This window comes from Eptatretus burgeri, chromosome 6 (genome assembly GCF_056783735.1).
Source record: "Eptatretus burgeri isolate ZD-2024b chromosome 6, Ebu_testis_v1, whole genome shotgun sequence".
Classification (NCBI taxonomy): Eukaryota; Metazoa; Chordata; class Myxini; order Myxiniformes; family Myxinidae; genus Eptatretus; species Eptatretus burgeri.
Window position 1 is genome coordinate 93,772,865 of NC_140966.1, and position 23,320 is coordinate 93,796,184.

Consider the following 23,320-nt stretch of genomic DNA (forward strand, 5'->3'; position numbering starts at 1 on the left):
ATGCACCCTATGATGTCATGTAATTTATTGGCAAGGGTTATCCATCCATTGGGACCATATCCTGTGCAGAGCGTTGGTGCTGCCAAAGCAGTTTCCTTGGCTATCGGGCACGATCCTGGACCGGTCACTACTCTGACAGAGGATACCAGCAAGCTGGCACTCATTTTGCCAACCTCAGAAGGATGACAGGCAGAGTCAACCCCACCTGGTATTAATTCAACAGCCAAGGGGGATTTGAACTCGGGATCCTGAGATCCCAAGCCCACCACACTAACCATTAAGCCAACACCAGGCATGCCTGGGTTATGAACATCATAAATTTAATTCTTCACTCACATAGGGACATAGATCAGATAAATTCAGTTTCAGAGGTTTGGAGAAGGATTTAAACTCAACCAATTATGACTGGAATATTATGACTTCACCGATGACATAATTGTTATCACTCTACATAACCCATGGGGAGTTGATAACATATGCCAAGTTTCAATTTTTTTCGTTGAGCGGTTTCAGAGAAAATGATGTCCAATTTTTTTTTTAATCCAATATCGCTACCATACCATGTAATCTATGCGGTCCGAGCTATCAATAAAATATTTTCCATGGGGAGTCCCTCCTATGTTTAAAGTTTCGCATCAATCGGACAAGCGGTTGCAGAGAAAAACATTTTTAAAGCGAAAATACAGACACGGATACATACAGAAAGACAGACAGATAGACACACTTACAGACAGGGGCATTGCAATCGTCTCGCACCCCCTTTGGGGCGAGACTAAATATTTAACTTTCACATCCTTCATGCAATGCCACTTTACACTTCTCTCACATTCCATGCTGTTCCTGGTATTGAGAAAGATCCCTCGATATTTCCCATGGACTTCAGAGAGCTTTATGCATTGGTTCTTGACAACTTTGCTGAGAGCAAATTTTCCATGATCCAATGAAAAACTCTTTTGTTGACCTGGATATTTTCTGCTGTTGTTGCATTTTATAGAGGTACCTTTGCACAATTTTATGCAAGAATTCCTTTGGCCGTTCATCATATGTCTGACATCATGACACAAAACTCAACAAAACACCTTTGTCATATTTCAACAATTCATTTGTTTTCAGCATGTGGACACCAATTATTTGGAAAACATTAATGTCTCTTGTAAGTCATGTCCTGTACATATTGCAACTGCAAGGCATGCTGGTTAAACCATTTTATCTCTGAATAACTCATCTTGATAATTCTGACAATGTGGTAATATATATATATATATATATATATATATATATATATATATATATATATATATATATATATATATATATATATATATATATATATATATATATATATATATATACACACACAACACTGTTGGTATTTTGTGGCTTGAATCGTCAAAATTCTGCTGAAATGAAAAACGTAACAAACATCTCAAGGTATAAATTTCAAATTATTTGAGGGTGCTTCAGCACAAATGCAATACACACGCAAGGCAAAAAGAGCGGTGAAGCAATTGGTTCACTTTATCTGTCTGTCGACAAACATTAGTTTATGATCGAGGAACAACTTAATTTCAATTTAATGCTTTAAAAAAAATACAAATTGGAGCATGAATTGGAAAAGGAACCTGTAGTTCAGCAGTTATTACCTCCACCACCGAAGATGAAGGAGGCTATGGTTTCACCCCTTTCTGTGTGTTTGTTTGTCTGTTTGTGTAGAGGATATCTCAAAAAGTTGTGGACGGATCCAGATTACATTTTGTGGACAGGTTGGGAGTGTGACAACGACAAACTGATTAGATTTTGGTGAAGATCCGGATCCGGATCCGGATCTGATAACTTTTGAAGTGATTCCTCACCATTGAGAGATAGGGTGAAACCGATATGAAGCACGATATTTCAAAAAGTTGTGGACGGATTTGGTTAGGAGAATTATTTAATTTTTTAAGTGATTCTTCACCATTGAAAGATAGGGTCAAAAACGATATAGTACTGTTTTGCATGATATTTCATGGATGGATGGATAACCCCATCGATTGGGCCCGATATGTTCTCGTGGATCAGGCATTACGTGGCGGAGGTATGCGCTCTAACGAGTGCCCTTCACGTTTGACTGAATTCATCCCGATCACGCATGCACAGAGAGGAGTGAGATTATATATATATATATATATATATATATATATATATATATATATATATATATATATATATATATATATATCTTCTTCTTCTTCTTTCGGCTGCTCCCGTTAGGGGTCGCCACAGCGGATCATCCGTATGATCCGCATAGTGATTTGGCACATGTTTTACGCCAGATGCCCTTCCTGACGCAACCCTGGTTGCCTCTTACGACACAGGGATATGGTATACCTATTTTATCCGGGGTATACACCGGCCCAGTATACTGGTACGCATTTCGCCGACCTCGGAAGGATGACAGGCTGAGTCAACCCCCTGGTGTATTAATTCAGTGGCCCAACAGGGCTTGAACTCAGGACCTTTTGGATCCCAAGCCGCTGCCCTAACCACTGTGCCAACACCAGGATATATATATATATATATATATATATATATATATATATATATATATATATATATATATATATATATATATAATTTAACTCTATCTGCCTGTGTGGCAGTCAAACAAAAGTGAAAATCATTCCAAACAGGAAACTTACTGATTTTAACGACATAAATGACATAAACAACGGGCATGAATAACTAATGTAACGTGTTAAATAAGGTGGTGGGAAAAGACGCTGCAATGGCTGCATCAACGGCGGCGAACTTCGGAAAAGTTTTTTCTACAACATATAATATTTTCATTCTATTTCAATTTAATTATATACTTGAACACTGTGGAACACAAATCGCCTTTTTGGCACTTCCAAAATCCTTCCATTTCTGAGGATAACTATGACGGCATTTTACGTCATCACGACCAATAAAATTTTCTGTTTGTAGACCCCGCCCATGTTATTGCTTCTCAAGGCTGTGCAGAGTAAGGTGTTCTATGACCTCTCCAGTTTACAATTGGTGAAGAAGTAACGAAGAAGTAACTTTGAGTTCACTTTTTGTTTTGGTAAGTTAAACCTCCCTCATCTTCCTGTGGTCAATTTTTCAAACATCAGTTCTCACTCTTGTATTTATGCAATTGGCAACTTTTTTTTAGTCATATTGGTTCGACAAGATTATTCTTGCCCATATACACATGAACCATTACTAGGAAGCGAAGTTTTGGACTAATACCTTACAAATTGGAACAAACAGCAATTACTTTAATGAGGCACTGATCCCTTTTTTTTTTTACTGAATCCTTTGATTTGGATGATAATGTGAACTCAGTTTAATGCTTTGCTCTTGTCTCTGGTCAGACAATTCAATCCTGGTTTGATACATATATTGTGTCTTGAATCACATGTGGAATGCAAACAACCTGAGAATTTGTTTATAGTGCAGAAGCTGCTGCCCAAAGAACAACCACACTCTGAGATAGTAAGGAACGTAACCTCATGTTGAGGGATATCTAAGAGGACCAGACCACTTACGACTCAGTTTTAGGTAAGAATTTGTAATTCATTCAGGGTGGCGGCGAAAACTCGCCGACTCTTCATGAAAGACTTTGTGGGATCTTTAACATCTACCAACAACCAGTGATGGCAGACCAATCTTCCTGCTAAATGTCTATTTAACGGACAGTGCACATATTGATGAATCAGCCTAAATGCGAAACACCAGGTTGACAGTTTCCAAATCCAGGCTGAACAGCTCCAAAGCGAGTGCATACATCTGGTGTAAACCAGCCCAAAAAGTGTCAGTGCATTATATCTGTTTGCAGAACCTGGTGGCACATTGCAAGAATCGCTAACACAATAATATCATCCTCTTCAACACCTTTTAGAATGGATAACATGCTTACCCTTGCCAGGAGATACTGTGAAGATTTTCTATTTTTAAGGCAAAAGTCTTTGTTTTAAACTAATGCATTTTTGTGACACAGTAATTGCAACTTCTGCTGTGATGTTTTTTCTTTAAAAAAGAAAGCCTTATGGTATTTTGGAAGTTTAACTTACATAGAGCACAGGAAAAGGACAGCGTGCATTCAGCCAATCTCACTAAGGCCACACACCCTTCCCAAGAAGGAGGCAATCGCAAATAACTTAAATGTTTTCAAACTTATCTCCACAGTGGGAAGTCTGAATAAACTAACAATAATCCCTTAGTTTTGACGACACATTCAAAATTAATTGCACTTAATTTTCTTTGACAAACCTCATGATTCTCCTTATATATTCTGCAACGCTTTCTCTTTATAAGTGTAAAGTATGAATGTAAAACTTTCTCAATTATATTATCCCATCAGTATCCTTAAAGTTTAAAAATGTTTGCAATTCACTTTTGTATTCCCATCAAACCTCGACCTAAATCTGACCAAAGGTATGGTTTATGTTTCAGCCATCTTGCTTTGGAGATATGAGTATTGCTCGGCATTGTGAAATTGCACAAAATATTGAGTTGTACATCTATTGGGCTGGTCGGATAGGTTAGAGATATGCGTACTTGCTTCTGAGCTGTCTAGCTTGGGTTCAAATCTCGACCCAGCGAGTCATTGTCACCCTGGTGTTTCACTTGCAGGGCGATACATCATTGCATGTGCCATCCCTTAGATGCCTTCTGCTAACACTGGTGGTGTCCCATCTGGTAACATTAGTTGGTGGGCATTACATATCCCACGGTGTCCTTCACAAAGAGCCGTCACCCAGAACAAATTACAAATTCCTGCCAGCTTCATTTGAAAGTCAGATCTGGCCAGCCGGTTCATGAAAGACTTGGGCTAAAACCATATGATGGCCATCCCCACAAGAATGTGGATATATCCAGATTTTCTCAAAGTAGCATTTGCAGTCAGTTGTACCTCTTGACTTTGACATAAACTTTACGAGAAGAATGCAAAAAAGCTAATTGGAAATACAGTATTTAACGAGTGTATAGCAATCACAATCCATGGGCAGCTGTTTGATTGTTATAAAAATGTTCAGCATTTGCTCCACTGGCTCAGGAATATATGTTGCTAACCCATGCAGATGGGTTATAGGATAGCAAACAATGAGACCACAGTTGGTTTTGAGGGAGGCCATCACAACTCAGAATTTTTATTCTCTTAATCCCGAGTAAACAACAATGCAAGTCATATCTAAGAGCAACAAAAAAGGTTTTGCATATATAATGAATGTGGCAAAATGAATATGTCAGTGTTAAATTTATCACTCGCACAAGAGAAACAAAGCTCTTTTGATGATGCAGTGTTGCCTGACTTAATTTTGTTTAGTCGGCATATTTGAGAAATAAATTATAATTTTTGAGTAATGTTTGTTTGTAAGCGTGGATGTCCTTTTCATTTTCCAGCATTTTACAAAACACACTGACACACTGACAAGCACCGCAGTGCATTCAATCGTTTGGTTGTGTGCACCACCTGGTTGCTGGATGCAGGCTATGGCAGGAATTTGGAATTGTGCTAGGAGCTGACAACAATCTCCATCTAAAGGAGAGAGCACTGACAAAACCCTGTAGATTGGCATCCATGGTCAGGAGAAAATTCCTCCTCAATATGCGACATTTTCAAAATGACATATGAATGCTAAGGAGGCCTTTTGCGCATACTCTGTCTGTGTGTGTTTTCAGTGACTATGGTCTGCTCACTGGGCACTTTTAACCTTAACATGTCTTTCAATCGTAACAAATCTCACACTCTCACTCTGTCTCCCCGAAAGGACCGTTTGGAACCCACCCTCCCCCTCATCTACTTTCTCAACAATCCTCTGGAAGAAGTCCTTTCATTCAAGCTTCTGGGTCTCACTGTCTGCCATGATCTTTCCTGGGAAAGCCATATTTTCAACCTGGCCTCCAAAGCCAGTCGCCGACTGGGAATCCTCCGTCATGCAAAGTCCTTTGTCAGCCCACCTGAGCTCCTGACCACAAACAAACCTTTCGTCCGCAGCCTGATGGAGTACTGTTCTCCCCTCTGGGCTGGTGCTCCTGCCTCTCACCTTTCTCGGCTTCACGCTGCGGAAACCAAGGCATTTCGGATCATTGGCATCTCCCATGATGTGGCTGAGTCTTTAGGCATCTCACTCTCTCACCTTTGGCAGGTCAGTGGTCTTTCTGTCTTCTACCATCTCCTCTCCGGTCTCGCACCCCATGCTCGGTCTGCGATTTGTCTCCCCCATATTTCCACAGGGCGCTCAAGGTCCACCAACAACCCCCTTCTGGTAAAACTACCAAAATCACGATTCACTGCTCACCTTCACTCTTTCATTCCTCTTTTTCCCCACCTTTGGAATAAACTCCCACACTCTGTTCAATCCCATTCTTCCCTCCAGGCCTTCAAAGCAGCTGTTTACCACCACTTCTTATTGTCCCCCATCAAAATCATCGATCTTTTCTACCCCCGTTAATCCACCCGAAACCAACCTCCTTCAAATTCTCTGCTCTCCTTCCTGAAAGTCCCTGTAATATCTATCTTGTTTACCCTGTGTTCCCCACCCCATCCCTCTCCCTTCCACAGATCTCCTAATGTCTCTGTTCCCCACCGTTTTGTCCTTCCCACTCCCACCCCTGTTTTCTCCTGCCCCCCTTGCTGTGTGTTGTGTGTTGGCTCTCATACGAGCCTCGGCAAGGTATACCAAAAAAAAAACAACAAAAAAAAAAACTGCTATTGCTCGTGCAAAATCTGGAATTCAAATCGCATTCTAAAAATAATTTTGGCAACTTCAAAATGGTTAACCATAACTGTTCTGTTCCTGAATGCAAATTGGACTCATTGAAATACAGGAAATATGAGAAATATCAATGGATGAGAGGTGTTGAGTTCCTACTTTTTCCTGTTAATACAATTATTGAGCGGCGGCGGTGGATATAACACAAACACACACACACATGGACGGACGCTTCTTCTTTTACCAATGGATGAAAAAATCTAGTACAGTAAATCCTGAAATATTGTGGGGGGAAATGCCGTGCTATTCAAAACCGCGATGGTTAAAACCAATTTCCTATGAGAATAAGGGGGTTAGGTTCCCAGGCTTCGAGAACATACAGAGGAAGGTCGGTGGCAGTCAAAAATAAACACATCACAATTGAAATAAACATGCAAAATAAATGTATATATATATATTATATATATATATATATATATATATATATATATATATATATATATATATATATATCGGCTTTATGATTATTATTATTAAATATTCAAAGGCAGATAAAACACTCCCTTCCCTTCTGTAATTTGTTTAAAGCACCCACTTCTCTCTCTCCCTCTCTGATGTACCATAGTATCCACAAAGCGTCGGTGTCGGTGACGCAGGTTCTTGAGCAAGGGTTATACTGGGTGGTTTGGCATTGCCTTCCCAACAGTTGTTGGGGCAAAACTTGTAATTTGTTCATTGAGCTGACGATAACTCGCATCCTCTTCACAAAGGATATTGTGGGGTCTTAAATGTCCCCGAACTAAAGCTGGCAGATGGGACGCCTAGTTTAACGTCCATCTGTGGGACGGCATGCACATTGATGAATCACTCTGCCTATAAAACACCGAGATGACAGTTTATAGCTGGGTCAGGATTCAAATCCAGGCTAAAACGCTTCGAGGTGAGAGTGCACACCTCTAGTCTAGACCATCCTGCCAGCCCCAAAGCCCCACCATTCCTCCCCTATTACCATAATCTCTTGAATCATTTTCCTTTGTAATCTGATGATGTGTTTCTTTTATAAATCATTCTTCAGCTCCAAAACCAGGGAATAAATAACGCACTCTCGCCAATACAAAGCTTATCCAAAACTTCCACTTTCTGAGTCAGAGATATCACTTTCCTCGACTTTTTTTGCACTTGGTTCACCACCAGCAATAGTTTTCCTGTTGGTATCCATGGTTAAAAATCACGAAGGACAATAATAAGTGAAAACAAAGGAATTGATTACAATTACACGGAAGATTGGAAGATTACACCAAATGGAGTGTTGACGTGGAGATAGGTACAGTACAATACTGTACGTGCTGTGTGTCTCAGTTAGGCCGCGGTCACATTTGCTTTACGGCGAGGATATGGCGGCTGTACGCCCTCTGAATTGACAGAAACGTGCGGCGGCCGCAGAGAAACTGAGGTGGCCTCAGGGACCTTTTCCAGGCCGTAGGGGCGCTGTGGAATTATAGCGCGGAGTTATAACTTTTTTTCATTTCTACGTTCGCCGTAGCAATTCGACAAGCCAATCTATGACATAGATGTGTTCCACGTCGACCTACGTAGGGCGTACGGTGGGCTTGCATTATTCGTGCGGCTGCCGTAAGCTCTTCTCAATGAATAAAAAATTACGGTGGCCACACTATTTCCACAGTCGCCGTACGGTGGCCTTGCGATCTGTGTGACTACCTGCGGGCAACGCAGGGTCGACGCACGGTTCCCCTACGCCGGCCATGCACCTACGTATGGCCTCCGTAGCAGTCTGCGTCGACCGTGCGCTACTGCTAGAGATCGGAGTATAGGTGTTTGCCTATACCGTGGTGCCCCCAGAATCCCAATTTAATTCGTTCCAGGAGGCTGTTTGGATTGCAAAAAGTTTGGATTCCAAAAATATTTTCCCAATAAGAAATAATAGAGTGAATTAATCCGTTCATGAACCCAAAGAAAACCCACTTTCAAGACACTTTAAACTGAAATTCCCCATGTTTAAGGTAAAATAAGATGAGTAAATGACATTCGGTGGCGATGTATTGTATGTAAACTGGTACAATCACCAATCCAAAGGTCCACACATGCTCGAGCTCCGTCCTGGGTTCCGATCGCTCGCACTCTGCGAGAGCGCTGCCCCCAGGGCAGCTCATCAAACATGATGCCCGCAGAACCACAATCACTTTCATCAAACGCATCGGGCTGACACAATCATGGATATTCCAAATTACAACTGGTTTTTCTGTGAAATTCAATCCTTGCCCGACAGTCCGTCACACCACGTGATCGGATTGCTTTTCTTGTTATTAATTAAAACACAAGATGATTAAATAAACAAACATCATAAATGAAGGTGAAAACACAAGGTAAGGCCGAAGTCACATTTGGCTCGGCGGCCGGAGGGTCTACAAAATGTACGGGCACGAGCAATTATAAAGCGGCCGCAGTATTTCCACGGTCACACAATGTAGCAGTCACATATGTTTTTACTTTTCGGGGAGCTGCACGGGGTATTTATAAATTGTGGAGACTGAAAACGTGGGGGTGCTGTAAGGTCTTTGATTTGATGTCGCACGGTGACCTTAGGGCGTTCCTGCGGCGGCCATAGAATTTTCAAGGCAGACGCAAGGTGCCCGCAGGGGGACCCTAAGCCGAACGTGCGGCCAGACGGATGGTAACGAATGGGTAAATTTTTTTTTTACCAGTTCTTTTGTTTCGGCTTGTCGAATTTCAATGGCGGATGTAGAAATGAAAAAAGTTATAACTCCACGTTATAATTCCACGGCGACCTTACGACCTGTAAAATATAGCCATACGGCATAGGGCTACCTGAGGCCACCTCAGTTTCTCTGCGGCCGCCGCACGTTTCTGTCAATTCAGAGGGCGTACGGCCACCGTATCCTCGCCGTAGAGCAAATGTGACTGAGGCCTAAAGTATCGATCGACACACGAGAGATGCTTTCACGAGGATTTCCACCGACGAACTGAATGAACAAAGCGCGAAGATGCGGCTCGAACAGGTGGGGGAGACACGTGAACAAACAGGAACGCCACGTTGTGTTCGGTTTTTTTTTAATGTATTAGGTTTTTTGGGCAAAATTTCTCGAAAAAATTGTTCGGATTCCAATTTGTTCAAACAATGGGGCATTCAGATTCTGGGGGCACCACGGTATATTATAGTTGTAGTATATTCAGTTATATATACTGGTATATTTTTATTTCAGTAAAAAAAAGAACTGGTATACAGTATATACCCACTCGTTACCGTCCGTCTGGCCGGACGTTCGCCTTAGGGTCCCCCTGCGGTCGCCTTGCGGGCACCTTGCGTCTGCCTTGAAAATTCTATGGCCGCCGCAGCGACGCCCTCAGGTCACTGTGCGACATAAAATCAAAGACCGTACGGCACACCCACGTTTTCGGTTTCCACATAAATACCCCGTGCGGCTCCCCGAAAAATAAAAACATATGTGACTGCTACATTGTGTAACCGTGGAAATACTGCGGCCGCCGTATAATTCCTAGTGGCCACAGATTTTGGAGACCCCACAGCCGCCGTGGCAAATGTGACCAAGGCCTTACCACCTGCACCTGATTTACAATAAGATGTGTAAAGTCGAAACTGTGAACAACAATATTTCTTTTGTCCATCGTTTTATGCTTCAGCGACATTATTAACAGTGCCCAATAAACAACAAAACGTTAGTGGTGTGAGATAACCATCAAGACTCAGCTCAAAACGGTGATTGGTCAAAATTAAATCCTGCGATAAATAAATTGGTGCACAAGAGGTTGCCCACAATTGGTCAAAACCTGTGATATTTAAGGGTTTACTGGATAAATTGCGTCGCTGGAGGAGATTGGGTATTGCATTTGGGTCCATTTATCTGTTTATTTGTCCATACTATTGGAATTATAATAGTAATGATGATACATATAAATAATAATGCAACATCATGATAATGACATAACAATAATGATAATGCCATATAATAATAATAATGGTACATAATGATAATGATAAATAATGATAATGCTGAAAATGATTCATAATGAAAATAATAATGACAATAATCTATATATAACTAGTACGTGCCCGTATGTGCGTGGCGTACGTGCAAAAAAACAACAAAAAAAAAACTTTCAAATCACGTGCCAGAAACAACAACTGCACAGGCCGTTCCTTTGCTCTCGCTACTTGTGGTTTTACGCCATGGCCTTTAAAGGTCACAGGTGAAGGATTATGACCTTTGGTGCAAAAGTTCCTCTGGAACATTCCAGGAATAATACAACGTCATATAGGCTATATGGCATTTCACATGTTGATCACATCTCATTCACGTCAGGTCAGATCTGTGACCGGCTACAGGTATCATGTGAACCTTACTAACTTGTTCCATGGTCGGGTTGTCGGCAACTAAACTGTCTCCCCCACCAGGCTTTTTGGTGAGGAGGGTGTTTGGATATGGACACCCAGCAAGATTAAAAACAAAACCTGTCAAAGGGTGGAGGACCTCCTTGTGAGCCAACGGCCATCCATATCTCGTGCCCAACTGTGTCTGCGGACATCCTCCTGCAGTTAGGTTACTTTTTATTAGATTGTTGGTGGCAGGACTTGCACTCCGGCCACCGTAAAACCCTTCATTCTGCAAAACACAAAAACGGGAAAAAATGTGAAAACCCACTCCGCAGCTTCCCTTCGCAGGGCAGCTCACTGGATGATGGGATTGGGGCAAAGCCTTCGGGACCCCCAATCTTTGATGATAGGAGGGAAACCACAGGGTATCATTCCTGGGTCAGATTGCAGGAGAGTGTATCAGACTGGTGCTGAGGTGTCATCCACCAGACGGCGGTCTCCTTGGGTTATAACCTGAGATGGTCCCTTCGGGTGGGTGCCTGGAATGTCCTATCCCGAAGAGAGGATGATCACCTGTTTCTGTTATCATCTGAGCTCAAGCGTTTGGAAATCGGTATTGCAGCAATCTCTGAGGTTCGGAGACCGGATTGCGGCGAGATAATGGTGGGTTGTTACACCTACAATTGGTCTGGTCGCTCAGATGGTAACCATACTCAAGGAGTTGCTGTAGCTGTGTCCAATAAGCTGACCCCAATGATAATTGAGGTAACACCGGTCAACGAGCGTATTATGAGACAAAGGATTCGTCACTTCTTAGGTGTCATTTCTCTGGTCTCTGTCAATGCTCCGACTGAGGCGAGTGATCTCACCGTGAAGGATGCATTCTACGCCATGCACGAGTATGTGGTTGATCAGTGCCCCAGATGAGATACACTTCTAGTCTTGGGGGATTTCAATGCATTGACTGGAACTGATAGGAATGGTTATGAGACATGTGTTGGTCCCCATGGGTCAGTAACTATGAACCAGAATAGCACTAAGTTCATTGATGTCGCAAGAAGTCGTGGACTTAGGGTGGCTGGTTCATGGTTTCAGCGCCCACAAGCTCATCGCTGGACTTGGTATTCCAACGCTGGCGGTGTGGCAAAGGAGATTGACCATGTCCTCGTTGATGGTCGCTGGAGGATGATTCAGAACTGCAGGGTCTACCGGAGTGCTCAGCTCCTCAATACTGACCACCGCCTTGTTGTAGCAACTCTAAAGCTGCACCTTAAATCCGGGAGAATGGCACCATCCCAGCCTCGGCTGGATGTTGGCAAGCTCAAGGATGAGAGGGTAGCTGAGGAGTCTACGAACAGGCTGAGTAGACATTTTGGGGATCTGGGTGCTTTGGGGCGTCCTGAAGAGTTGTGGAGTGCCTTCAAGACCACCGTCCTTGATGTTGTCAGTGGATGTCTTGGAACTAACCGCAGGGCAAAGAAGAATTTTGTCTCTCAAGGGACAATGAATACCATTGACCAGAGTCACAGGGCCAGGCTGAATGGTAGAGCTGAGCTGTCCAGGGAGCTGCGGCGTAAAACTGTACGTGCACTAAGGGTGGACAAGGAGGCCTATGTTCGAGGAATCTGTGAGGGGGTAGAGCATCACCTGTGGTCAAGTGATTCTCATCCTGCTTACAGGGGAATTCGCGCATTGCGTTTATCCAAGTCCATCCCTCGGAGCACTAAAGTTAGAGCAGAGAGTGGTAGGCTCTTGACAGAGGAGTCTGAAGTGAAGGCCCGCTGGGCCAGTTACTTTGAGCGGTTGTACCAAGCTGATCCACCAGCTGTCGAGTTGAACGTCAAGGGTGATACTATCCCTGTTGCTGACCCTTCAATCAACTGTGGTCCACCTTCCCTTGTGCAAATACGGTCTGCGGTGAACCGGTTGAAATGGGGTAAAGCTCCAGGGATCTGTGGCATCCAGGCTGAACTTCTCAAAGCTGGTGGAAATGCTGCACTCGTGTCATTGCATGCAGTTTTGTGCTCTGCCTGGAACACAGGCATTATCCCAACTGATAGGAAGAGGGGCCTTTTTGTCCCTCTCTGGAAAGGCAAGGGTGATCGCCAAGACTGCAACAACTACCCAGGGGTGACGCTGCTCTCAGTGCCGGGCAAGGTCTTTGCTCGGATAATTCTTGATAGGGTTCGCCACCATCTGCTTGAGCACCAATATCCAGAGCAGTCAGGCTTTACACCAAAGAGGTCAACGATTGACCGTATCCTCACTCGTCGGGTAATCACCGAACGCAGACGAGAGTTTCGGCATAGGCTGCTTCCAGCTTATGTTGATCTCTGCAAAGCGTTCGATTCAGTGAATTGGTATGCCCTCTGGAGGATTCTTGGTCTTCGTGGGGTGCCATCAAAACTGATTGATCTGATTTCTGAACTACGCTCTGGTACTGAGAGTGCTGTGAGATGTGGTGGCACCATCTCTGACTTATTTCCAGTTGTTACTGGAGTTCGTCAGAGATGTGTACTGGCCCCCACACTTTTCAGCACTTGTATGGACTGGATTCTAGGGAGGATGTCTGAGAGATCAAGCTGCTGTGCATCGTTTGGGAATGTCAAGATCTCGGACCTTGATTTCGCAGATGATGCAATCATCTTTGTGGAGACTTTAGATATCCTTTTGGGGGCCTTCGGAGTGCTGAATGAGGAGTCGGAGCTGCTGGGTTACGGTTTCTTGGGTCAAAACTAAGACCCAGGCTTTCAATGACATCTTGGATGCTGCTGTCCTGACTGTGTCTGTTTGTGGCGAGGATGCTGAGGTCATGGAGAGATTCACTTTCCTCGGCAGTGATATTCATTTCTCCGATGGCTGTGAGTCAGAGGTCAATAGACGTCTGGGTCGGGCCTGGGGAGTCATGGATTCACTGGATGATGGGGTGTGGCGCTGTTGGTACCTGTGCGGGAGTACGAAAGTCCGAGTCTTCAGGTCCTTGGTGCTTCCAGTCTTGCTCTATGGATGCAAGACTTGGACTCTGACCAAGGATCTGAGATGGAGACTTAATTCCTTTGGTACCAGTTCTCTTCGGTGAATCCTTGGCTATCGCTGGTCGGATTTTGTGTCCAACGAGCGGTTGCTGAGAGAGACGCGGATGAGATTTGTTACCTGCATAGTCCGTGAGTGTCAGTTGCGGCTGTATGGACATGTGGCACTTTTTCTGACGCTGATCCTGCTCACCAGATTCTCTTAGCGAGGGAGTCTCGTGAGTGGAGGAGGCCAATGGGCCGACCACGTGCCTCGTGGTTGCAGCAAGTTGACCGGCATGTCAAGGATATGGGGATGGGCCTGGCATCTGCCTGGGGGATGGCCAGACGGAGGCCCCTGGAGTACCGGTGGAAAGTGGACGCAGCGACGCGCTGTTTTGGCACATGCTCCCATACCTGACTTGACTTGATTCCCACAACTTTGAAAATTTGACCTTTGTGGCCTTCAAAGGTCAAAGGTCAACGATTATGACCTATGGTGCAAAACTTCCTCTGGAACATTCCAGGAACAATATAACGTCATATAGGCTATATGGCATTTCGCATTCCTCGGATTATCCATACTTTGATGAAATGAGCGTTAAAACAAACTTGAAGGGGGCACCACGGGCAAGGTGTTCGAGATAGAGCAAGATGGTCTCAAGACTTTAGGTGGGGAATGACCTCAAGATTATGCATAAAAAAAATATTGTCATCCCTGCTCTCAAAGTTTTGGCGGTCATATGATTTTTATGTCAAAATTCGCAATTTTATAAGTTTTTGACCTTGTGACCTTGACCTTGGGACGAAAATAAAAAAAGTGGACAATGTCAAGTTTTAGATAATTCATTTTGCTATTCAAATACCGAAGAACCCATTCCATTCAGTCAATTGCCTGGGAGAAGATAGATTTTTAATCCGACTACCCCCTAAAAATGGCTATTTTGGGGGGCGTGTCTCCGCCCACAATGGGCGTAGCCACGCCCTCATCCAGGAAAACACAACTCGACATTGATATCGAACACATAACCAAGTTTCATCAAGATCGGATCAAAGTCCACGGAGTTATGCTCTGGACAGACAGACACTCAGACACACAGACATACAGATATAACGAATATAGTGGTCACTCTGGCTGGCTCTCGTGAACCAATAATAATGATGCACCATGATAATGACACATAATGATAATAATAATAATGATGGACAATATAATGATACATAATGATCATGAAAATAATAATGATACACAATGATAATGACACATCATGCTACATTATGATAATAATTGTGGTACATTATGACACATTATGATAATTATAAAGACAATACAAAATGATAATGATACATAATGATCATGAAAATAATAATGATACACAATGATAATGACACATGATAATAATAATGATAGACAATATAATGGTACATACTGATAATGCTACACAATGAAAATTAATGATGCATTATGACAATGATAATGATAATGATAATTACAATGGTATGTAATCATAATAATGACAATATTGAAATTGTAATGATAATAATGATAATGTTGATAATAATAATGATAATTGTATGTGAGTACATTTATTAAGTACATCCTATTGGAATGTCAGTATCGTATGTCTATTAATTACGTACTATTGGAACGCGAGTATGTCCATTAATTATGTACTAATGCAATGCGAGTAGTCTATTAATTATGCTCCATCGGAACATATGCCTATTAATTCGGTACTATTGAAATGTGAGTACGTCTATTAATTACGTAATGTTTGACAGTGAGTTGGACTGTGAGTACGTCTATTATTCATTCGTATGTAGCATATGGCTGCTTGGTTGCATCATTTTCTGGAAGCGCGGCTGAGCCGCTGATGCAGTGTCCTTGTTACCAGTAAGCTGGTACTCATTCTGTTAACCTCGGAAGGATGACAGGCTGAATCAACCCACTGGGTGTTATTTCAACGGCACGACAGGGGCTCAAACTCAAGGCCCTAAAATCTTAAGGTAGCCACCTTAACCGTCAAGCCAACACCAGGCCTCACTTTAGATAACAACCTCCCAATGCGATACCTCATCAAATGCCTTCTGAAAGTCTAGATATGCTACATCCATACAATCAGAAACCACTTCAAAGAACTACAATAAATTTGTTAAACAAGGCCTCCCTTTTATAAATCCATGCTGCCTACCTTTAATTAGATTGAAATTACTCAAATGGTTCCTGATCTCTTCCTTAACATCTTCAACACTTTCCCCACAATTGAAGTCAAACGAACAGACCTATAGTTCCCCAAATTTTCTCTGGAACTTTTCTTAAATAACAGTGTTATATTTGCTGCTCTCCAATTTTCTAATATCGATCCTGATTCCGACGAGCTGTTAAAGATATCCACTAACACCACGCTTATCTACTCCACCATATTCCTCGAAACTCTAGGAAGCATATTATGCTGTACTGGAGCTTTATTACCTCTGCCACTGAAGGTGGATGAAGGTTATGTTTTCATCCATGTCTGTCTGTTTGTGAGCAGGATAGGATATCTCAAAGTTTTGTTCAGATTGAGACAAAATTTGTTGGAGAGCTTGGGTATACCCGAAATTTAGACAAGGAGCTTGGGTGAAGATCCAGATTCAGATCCGGATCCGAGAATTTTAAAAGTGATTTTTCACCATTGAGTGATCGGGCGAAAAACGACATATGGCACGATATCTCAAAAAGTTATGGACGGTATTGGACGAAACTTGGTGGGTGAAGAGGTTAGGTGACAAGAACAAGCAGATTAAATTTTAGTTCAGGTCCGAATCCAGATCTGGCCTATCATTGGGATACAAAACATAATTAATCAGCCTCGCAGAGGTATGTGCTTGCCTGAGTGCCCGTCTCGTCTTCTGATATTTTTTCGAGATGTTTCGTCATTTAAACACCTTTGCCTGTACCAGTTTTCCATTCCTACCACATGATTTACAATTATACAACTCTGGTGTCCTTCTGCCATTCTTTCCCAAAACTTCAATGACAATGCTGCCACTGTTCTGTCCTGCTCTTCACAGAGTAATAAAGTTTCTCAGCAAAGGTGTATTAATTCTCAAAATACTCCTGTGCATAATAGATAAAAGGAAATAAAAAACATAAGAAATAACAAAGGACATTCAAATGTGCGAATGAAACAACACTACTTTCCTTTGTGCTTTAATTAAAATTTCAAGCTGCTGTATTGTCTTTCAGTGGATGTGCATGAGGTGTGGTTTGTTCGGCTTGCATGGCGAGTCTAATTGCCAGGGATCAAACGATGTGCAGTATGGTTCTCACTTCATGAGGCGGGCTCCACGGCGTGTACGACAGCGGTTCAGGATCCCTGCAAGGAACATGGACCCCGTGTGAGGGGTCCGGGGTATCAATAAGCACCTGCAGATGGCTTCACAGCATGGGGAAGAACAAACAGTCCTTTGGTAAGGAAAGACAGATTGGAACGGGAATAGGACAGAGCTTGTAATTACATATCTGTATCTTAGATGGTTTCAGCCGTTTCATAAATATAAACCAATCTCACTGACTGAAGACCATCTGATCTGCCACATTAGCTTTACATTTGTGAAGCTTTCTCATTCCCCATGAACAATACACTGTAGATTTATTTTAGCTATGCTTACTGGCATTCCACTGTATTTTTTGTTCAGTTGAAAACAGTTCATTTTATCGATGAAGGCCTTCCAAATCACAGTTTATGTAAATTATATTAGGGATGCAGAGAAGAGAAAATATGTGCTGGGATTTGAAAAATGTCCATAATAGCATCCTATCTCCCAGCATGGTGGCATGGATGTTTGCAATAATGTGAAGCTGCTGCATCAGCTTCAGTTTTCCTGTGTGTTAAGAAGAACTCAAATTGCGATAATAAGGCCAAAAAAAAAAAATGTTGCATTGGCGTAACGGGTCACTGAAAAATAGGGTAGGTCGGTCGGGATCTTTTTTTTTTTTTTTTTTCCTAATAAATCCCTCCCAAAATCTCCCCCGGCTCAAGTACCACCCTTTTTGTCGACGGGTTCTGTCCGAAACACTTCCGGGTTTTTGCGATCGCGATCGCAATCAACAAGATACTTGAAAACGATAGCAAAACAACAAAAATAGCAATAATTTTTTTTTTTTTCAAATTTTTTCGGCAAAATTTTTCGATAGCAAAAAAACAAAAAAAAAAAAACGTAGGGTCGGCGGAATTTTTAGGGTCGGGCGGGTTACGCCAATGCAACATTTTTTTTTTTTGGCCTAATGACCTGAAGCTGCAGAGGAGGAAGAGGAGGACATTGGGACCATACTCTGTGCAGAGCGTTGGTGCTGCTTAAGCAGTCTCCTTGACTATTGGGCACAATCCTGGACGAGGACGCCACTCCGACACAGTATACCAGCATGCTGGCACTCATTTTGCCGACCACAGAAGGATGACAGGCCGAGTTAACCCCACCTGGTATTAATTCAACAGCTGAGCAGGATTTTAACTCAGGACCCAAGGATCCAAAGCCCACCAGCCTAACCATTGAGCCAACACCAGGCATAAGCTGCAGAGGATGACAGAATAATCTTCAAAGCATGTTATGAGCCATCTTCATGTTATTTATTTATTTATTTATTTTTGTATACATTGTCAAGGCTCGTATGAGAGCAAACACACAATGCACAGCAAGGGGGGAATGAGACAAGAGGGGCGGGAGTGGGAAGGACAAAACAGTGGGGAACAGTGACATTAGGAGATCTGTGGAAGGGAGAGGGATGGGGTGGGGAACATGGGGTATACAAGATGGATATTACAGGGATTTTCAGGAAGGAAAGCAGGGAATTTGAAGGAGGTGGGTTTGGGGTGAATTAACGGGGTAGAAAAGATCTAGGATTTGGATGGGAGAAGATAAGAGCTGGTGGTGAACAGCTGTTTTGAAGGCCTGGAGGGAAGAATGGGAATGAACAGAATGAGGGAGTTTATTCCAAAGGCAGGAAAAAAGAGGAATGAAAGAGTGAAGGTGAGCAGTGATTCGTGATTTCGGTAGTTTTACCAGAAGGGGGTTGTTGGTGGACCTTGAGCGTCCTGCGGAAATATGGTGGGGACAAATCGCAGACAGAGCAGGGGGAGCGAGAGGAGACGGTAGAAGACAGAAAGACCACCGACCTGCCTGTGGTGAGAGAGTGAGAAGCCCAAAGACTCAGCCTCATTGCGGGAGATGCCAATGATCCGAAATGCCTTGGTTTCCAAAGTCTGAAGCCGAGAAAGGTGAAAGGCAGGAGCACCAGCCCAGAGGGGAGAGCAGTACTTCATCAGGCTGCGAACGAAAGCTTTGTATGTGGTCAGGGGCTCAGGTGGACCGAGGAAGGACTTTGCACGACAGAGGAATCTCAGTCAGCGACTGGCTTTTGAGGCCAGGTTGGAAATATGGCTTTCCAGGAAGATCATGGCAGATAGTGAGACCCAGAAGCTTGAAAGAAAGGACTTCTTCCAGAGGATTGTTTTGAAAGTGGATTGGGGGGGGGGGGCGGACTTCCAACCGGTCCTTTCGGAGAGACATAGTGAGAGATTTGTCGGGAGTGAAAGACATGTTCCACGTCTTGAACCAGTTTGTGATTGTACCCAGATCTACAGTGAACGAAGAAGCTGTTGCTTGCTGGTCTGAAGGATAACAGATGGTAGGGAAGAGGGTGGAGTCATCAGCAAAGAGATAAAGAGGATTTTCCAGGGAGTCAGAGAGATCATTGATGAAAACCAGAAAAAGAACAGGGCCCAGAATGCTGCCTTGAGGAATTCCAGCCTGGAGAGGAAGAGGGGATGAAAGAACTCCATTTAGGGCCACACGTTGACTGCGACAAGAGAGGAAGTCTGCGAGCCATGAGTGGAGATGGCCTTGGATACCATAGGAACAGAGTTTTGTGAGCAGGGCAGGGTGCCAGACCATGCCAAAAGCACGCGACATGTCTCGGGATATGGCTCTGATTTCATGTCCGGCATTGAGGACGTCCATCCATTGTTGGGAGAGCAGAAGCAGCACATCCAGGGTAGAGTGACCTGGTCTGAAACCAAATTGATGATCGAAAATCAAGCCATTGGAGAAGAGGAAGCATTTCATGTCTGAAACGATGATGGATTTCATAACCTTGCTGATGATTGGGAGAAGGCTGATTGGTCTGTAGTTGCAGGGATCTGTTTTTGCACCTTTCATATGCAGGGCAGTAATGTTTGCTGATTTCCAAGCAGATACCAGATGACCGTGAGCAAATGAGAGGGTGAATAGAATAGAGAGAGGGTGAGCAAGAGCAGAGGAGCAGGTTTTTAGGACAAGTGGGCTGATGCCATCTGGACCGGTTGCAGAATCTGAGTCGAGATTTGACAGCAAGCTCTCCACCTTGTCAGGAGAAAAGGACACAGAGTCCAGGGACACTTGGGTGTGACTGGCTAAGGTGGGTACAGAAAGCGATGTTATGGGTCTTGGACACAAGATTTTGATGCAAACACCGAGTTGAGGCATTCAGTCTTTTCACGTGCGGTACCAGAAGTGCAGCCATTTGAGGTAAGGGAGGGATGGAGGGGGAACATACACCAGAAACAGATTTTATTAGACGCCACCAGGATTTGGAGGAGAGAGAGAGGTTTGAGAGTTCAGACTTGAGCTTATAAAGATGGTTTTTTTTGTGGCTCTCCTGAGGGTAGATACACACTTGTTCCGAGCTTTATGGAAGGAACTGAAGGAAGGGACTGATTTATTATCATCACGAGCAAATACAACCTGTCGCTTCGCTGAGGGGAATTTTAAGGAGGGGAGGGGGAGAGGAAGCTTGAGAGAAAAGCGAGGGGAGGGAGAGAGAAGATGGAGAGGGGGGAAGAGATGAGGGAGGGAAGAGAGGAGGGAGTGGAAGAGAGAAGGGAGGGGAGAAGAAGAGGGGAAGGGAGGGAGAGAGGACAGATGGGAGGAGGGGAGACAGAGGAGGGAAGGAGGGAGAGAGAGGTGGCGAGGGGGGAGTGAGAGGCAGGGAGGGGGAGAAGAGAGGAGGGGAGGGAGGGGAAAAAGGAGGGGAGGGGAAGAGAGGAGGGAAGGGGGAGAGGAGACACCGCCCGGACGCATCCGGATTTATAGGCACCACCAACACGTCAGAGGTGAGTGTGCATACGTCAAGGCTATCCTGCCAGCCCATGCAAAAGCACCAGGGTGACTATATATCTGGTTTGATATTCAAACCCAGGCTGGACCGCTCAGAGTTGGGTGCGCATACCTCTATAGGCCAACAATTTTCATACCATTACAAAAAAATGAGAAAACATTATTAATGATGAGTACACATGCATTTCCGTGTACTTCATTGCTTATTTTTCATTCATTTGCAATGCAAAGGTGGGACAAATGAAGGACAATGGTAACGCACCATAAAGACTGAAGCCTTCCTTGCCACCACCACAGCCAATCTTGTGTATTGAGGGATGCAGCTCACACTTGAATATCTGCAAAGAACTACATACAACCTTTGAGAGAAACTGCACAGAAGAGTAAAAGTAAGCTCCAAGCCAAGCTATAGCACCAGCATCACGACTTATTTAATCATGTTTCTATTTACATATAGCAAAATTCATCATACTTATTACTTTCTGCATGTGCTTAAAAGTCACCTGAAAATGCACTTGTAACCCACATAAGGGCAAGGGATATTAATCATAAAATGGAAGTTAGTGATCTGAAAAAAGGGTTCGTTACCTGCAATTAATACATGTCCTGGACTCATTATACGTGTTGAAGTGACAACACCGGCCATTCCCTCCTGTCCCGTTAATGCCTTAATGGGTGAACTACCAATTAGTATGGACTGCTAACTCAATTAGTCGTGAGCAGAAGTCCTTTTTCACTTGACATTCAAGCAGAGTACCGATTACCATGGCAGCACTGGACCAGACATCGTCTACACGTGTGCAAACATAAATAATCATCCACACCATATGTCAGAAGTATACACTCACATCTGGATGACCTTGAAGCGTTGGAGGAAATTTTGAATGAACCAATAAGCGTAGGGAAAGGTTAGATATTGGTCAGTACATTGCTAAGTGTGTATTTGTGGATTCAGCACATTGCCAAGAGGAAACATGACATGGATTATAAGGGCCTATCTATTTATTAAAGACATATGCAAAATGGTGAAATTTCAATTCAACCCCCTATACCCTCACCGACGACAACTCGAATGTATGCCACTGACGTACCTTTTCCTCCCTTTACTCCAATATCTTCTTCATTAACTTCCTTTCCTTTTTCTCACAAACTCATCCACCATCCCGTTTCTTTATTATCCTCCTCCCCTAGTCTCTTTTTCTCAGGGGATTGAACCCCCCCTCGAATCCCACTCGCAAACCATCAGCCTCATGCTACATATATATATATATATATATATATATATATATATATATATATATATATATATATATATATATACATATACATACATATACATATATATATATATATATATATGTATATACATACATATACACATATATATATATATATACATACATATACACATATATATATAGATATATATATATATATATATATATATATATATATATATATATATATATGTATATATATGTATATATATGTATATATATATATGTATATATGTATATATATATATATATGTATATATATGTATATATATATATGTATATATATATATGTATATATATATATATATATATATATATATATGTATATATATGTCTACACGTGTGAATATGTATATATATGTCTACACTATATGTGTATGCCCCGGTTAGAATAGGTGTACCATATCCCTGTGTGTCGTAAGAGGCGACCAGGGTTGCGTCAGGAAGGGCATCCGGCGTAAAAACCTATGCCAAATCATTATGCGGACAACAAAACGAATTTCCATACCGGATCGGTCAAGGCCCGGGTTACCAACGACCGCCACCGGTACCGGTGGTCAGCAGGGTACCAGTGGAAATTGTGCTACTGCTGGGCGAAGGAGGAGAAGGAGACGGGGAAGGCGAGTCCGGAGGCAGTGGGAGAGGGGGAAGGGTAGAAGTGTGGAGGTGAGAGTTGGAACTCTGAATGTTGGGACGATGACTGGCAAAGGGCGAGAGTTGGCTGATATGATGGAGAGAAGAAAAGTGGACATACTGTGTGTACAAGAGACCAAGTGGATGGGGAGTAAGGCGAGGAGCATTGGA

General features: G+C 43.1%; 1 protein-coding gene across 8 annotated transcripts in view; it reads right to left on the bottom strand.

Annotated features, from left to right (window-relative positions):
• The window catches only part of LOC147025359 (mutS protein homolog 5-like), a 293,181-nt gene that overhangs the window by 99,176 nt on the left and 170,685 nt on the right, over positions 1-23,320 (bottom strand). For all 8 annotated transcript variants that reach the window (XM_085886261.1, XM_085886264.1, XM_085886263.1 and 5 more), the window contains 2 exons: positions 21,502-21,587; positions 17,416-17,461 (listed from right to left, as the gene is read on the bottom strand). In XM_085886261.1, coding sequence (XP_085742387.1) covers positions 17,416-17,461; positions 21,502-21,587 — 132 coding nt within the window. The remainder of the gene's footprint in view (positions 1-17,415; positions 17,462-21,501; positions 21,588-23,320) is intronic.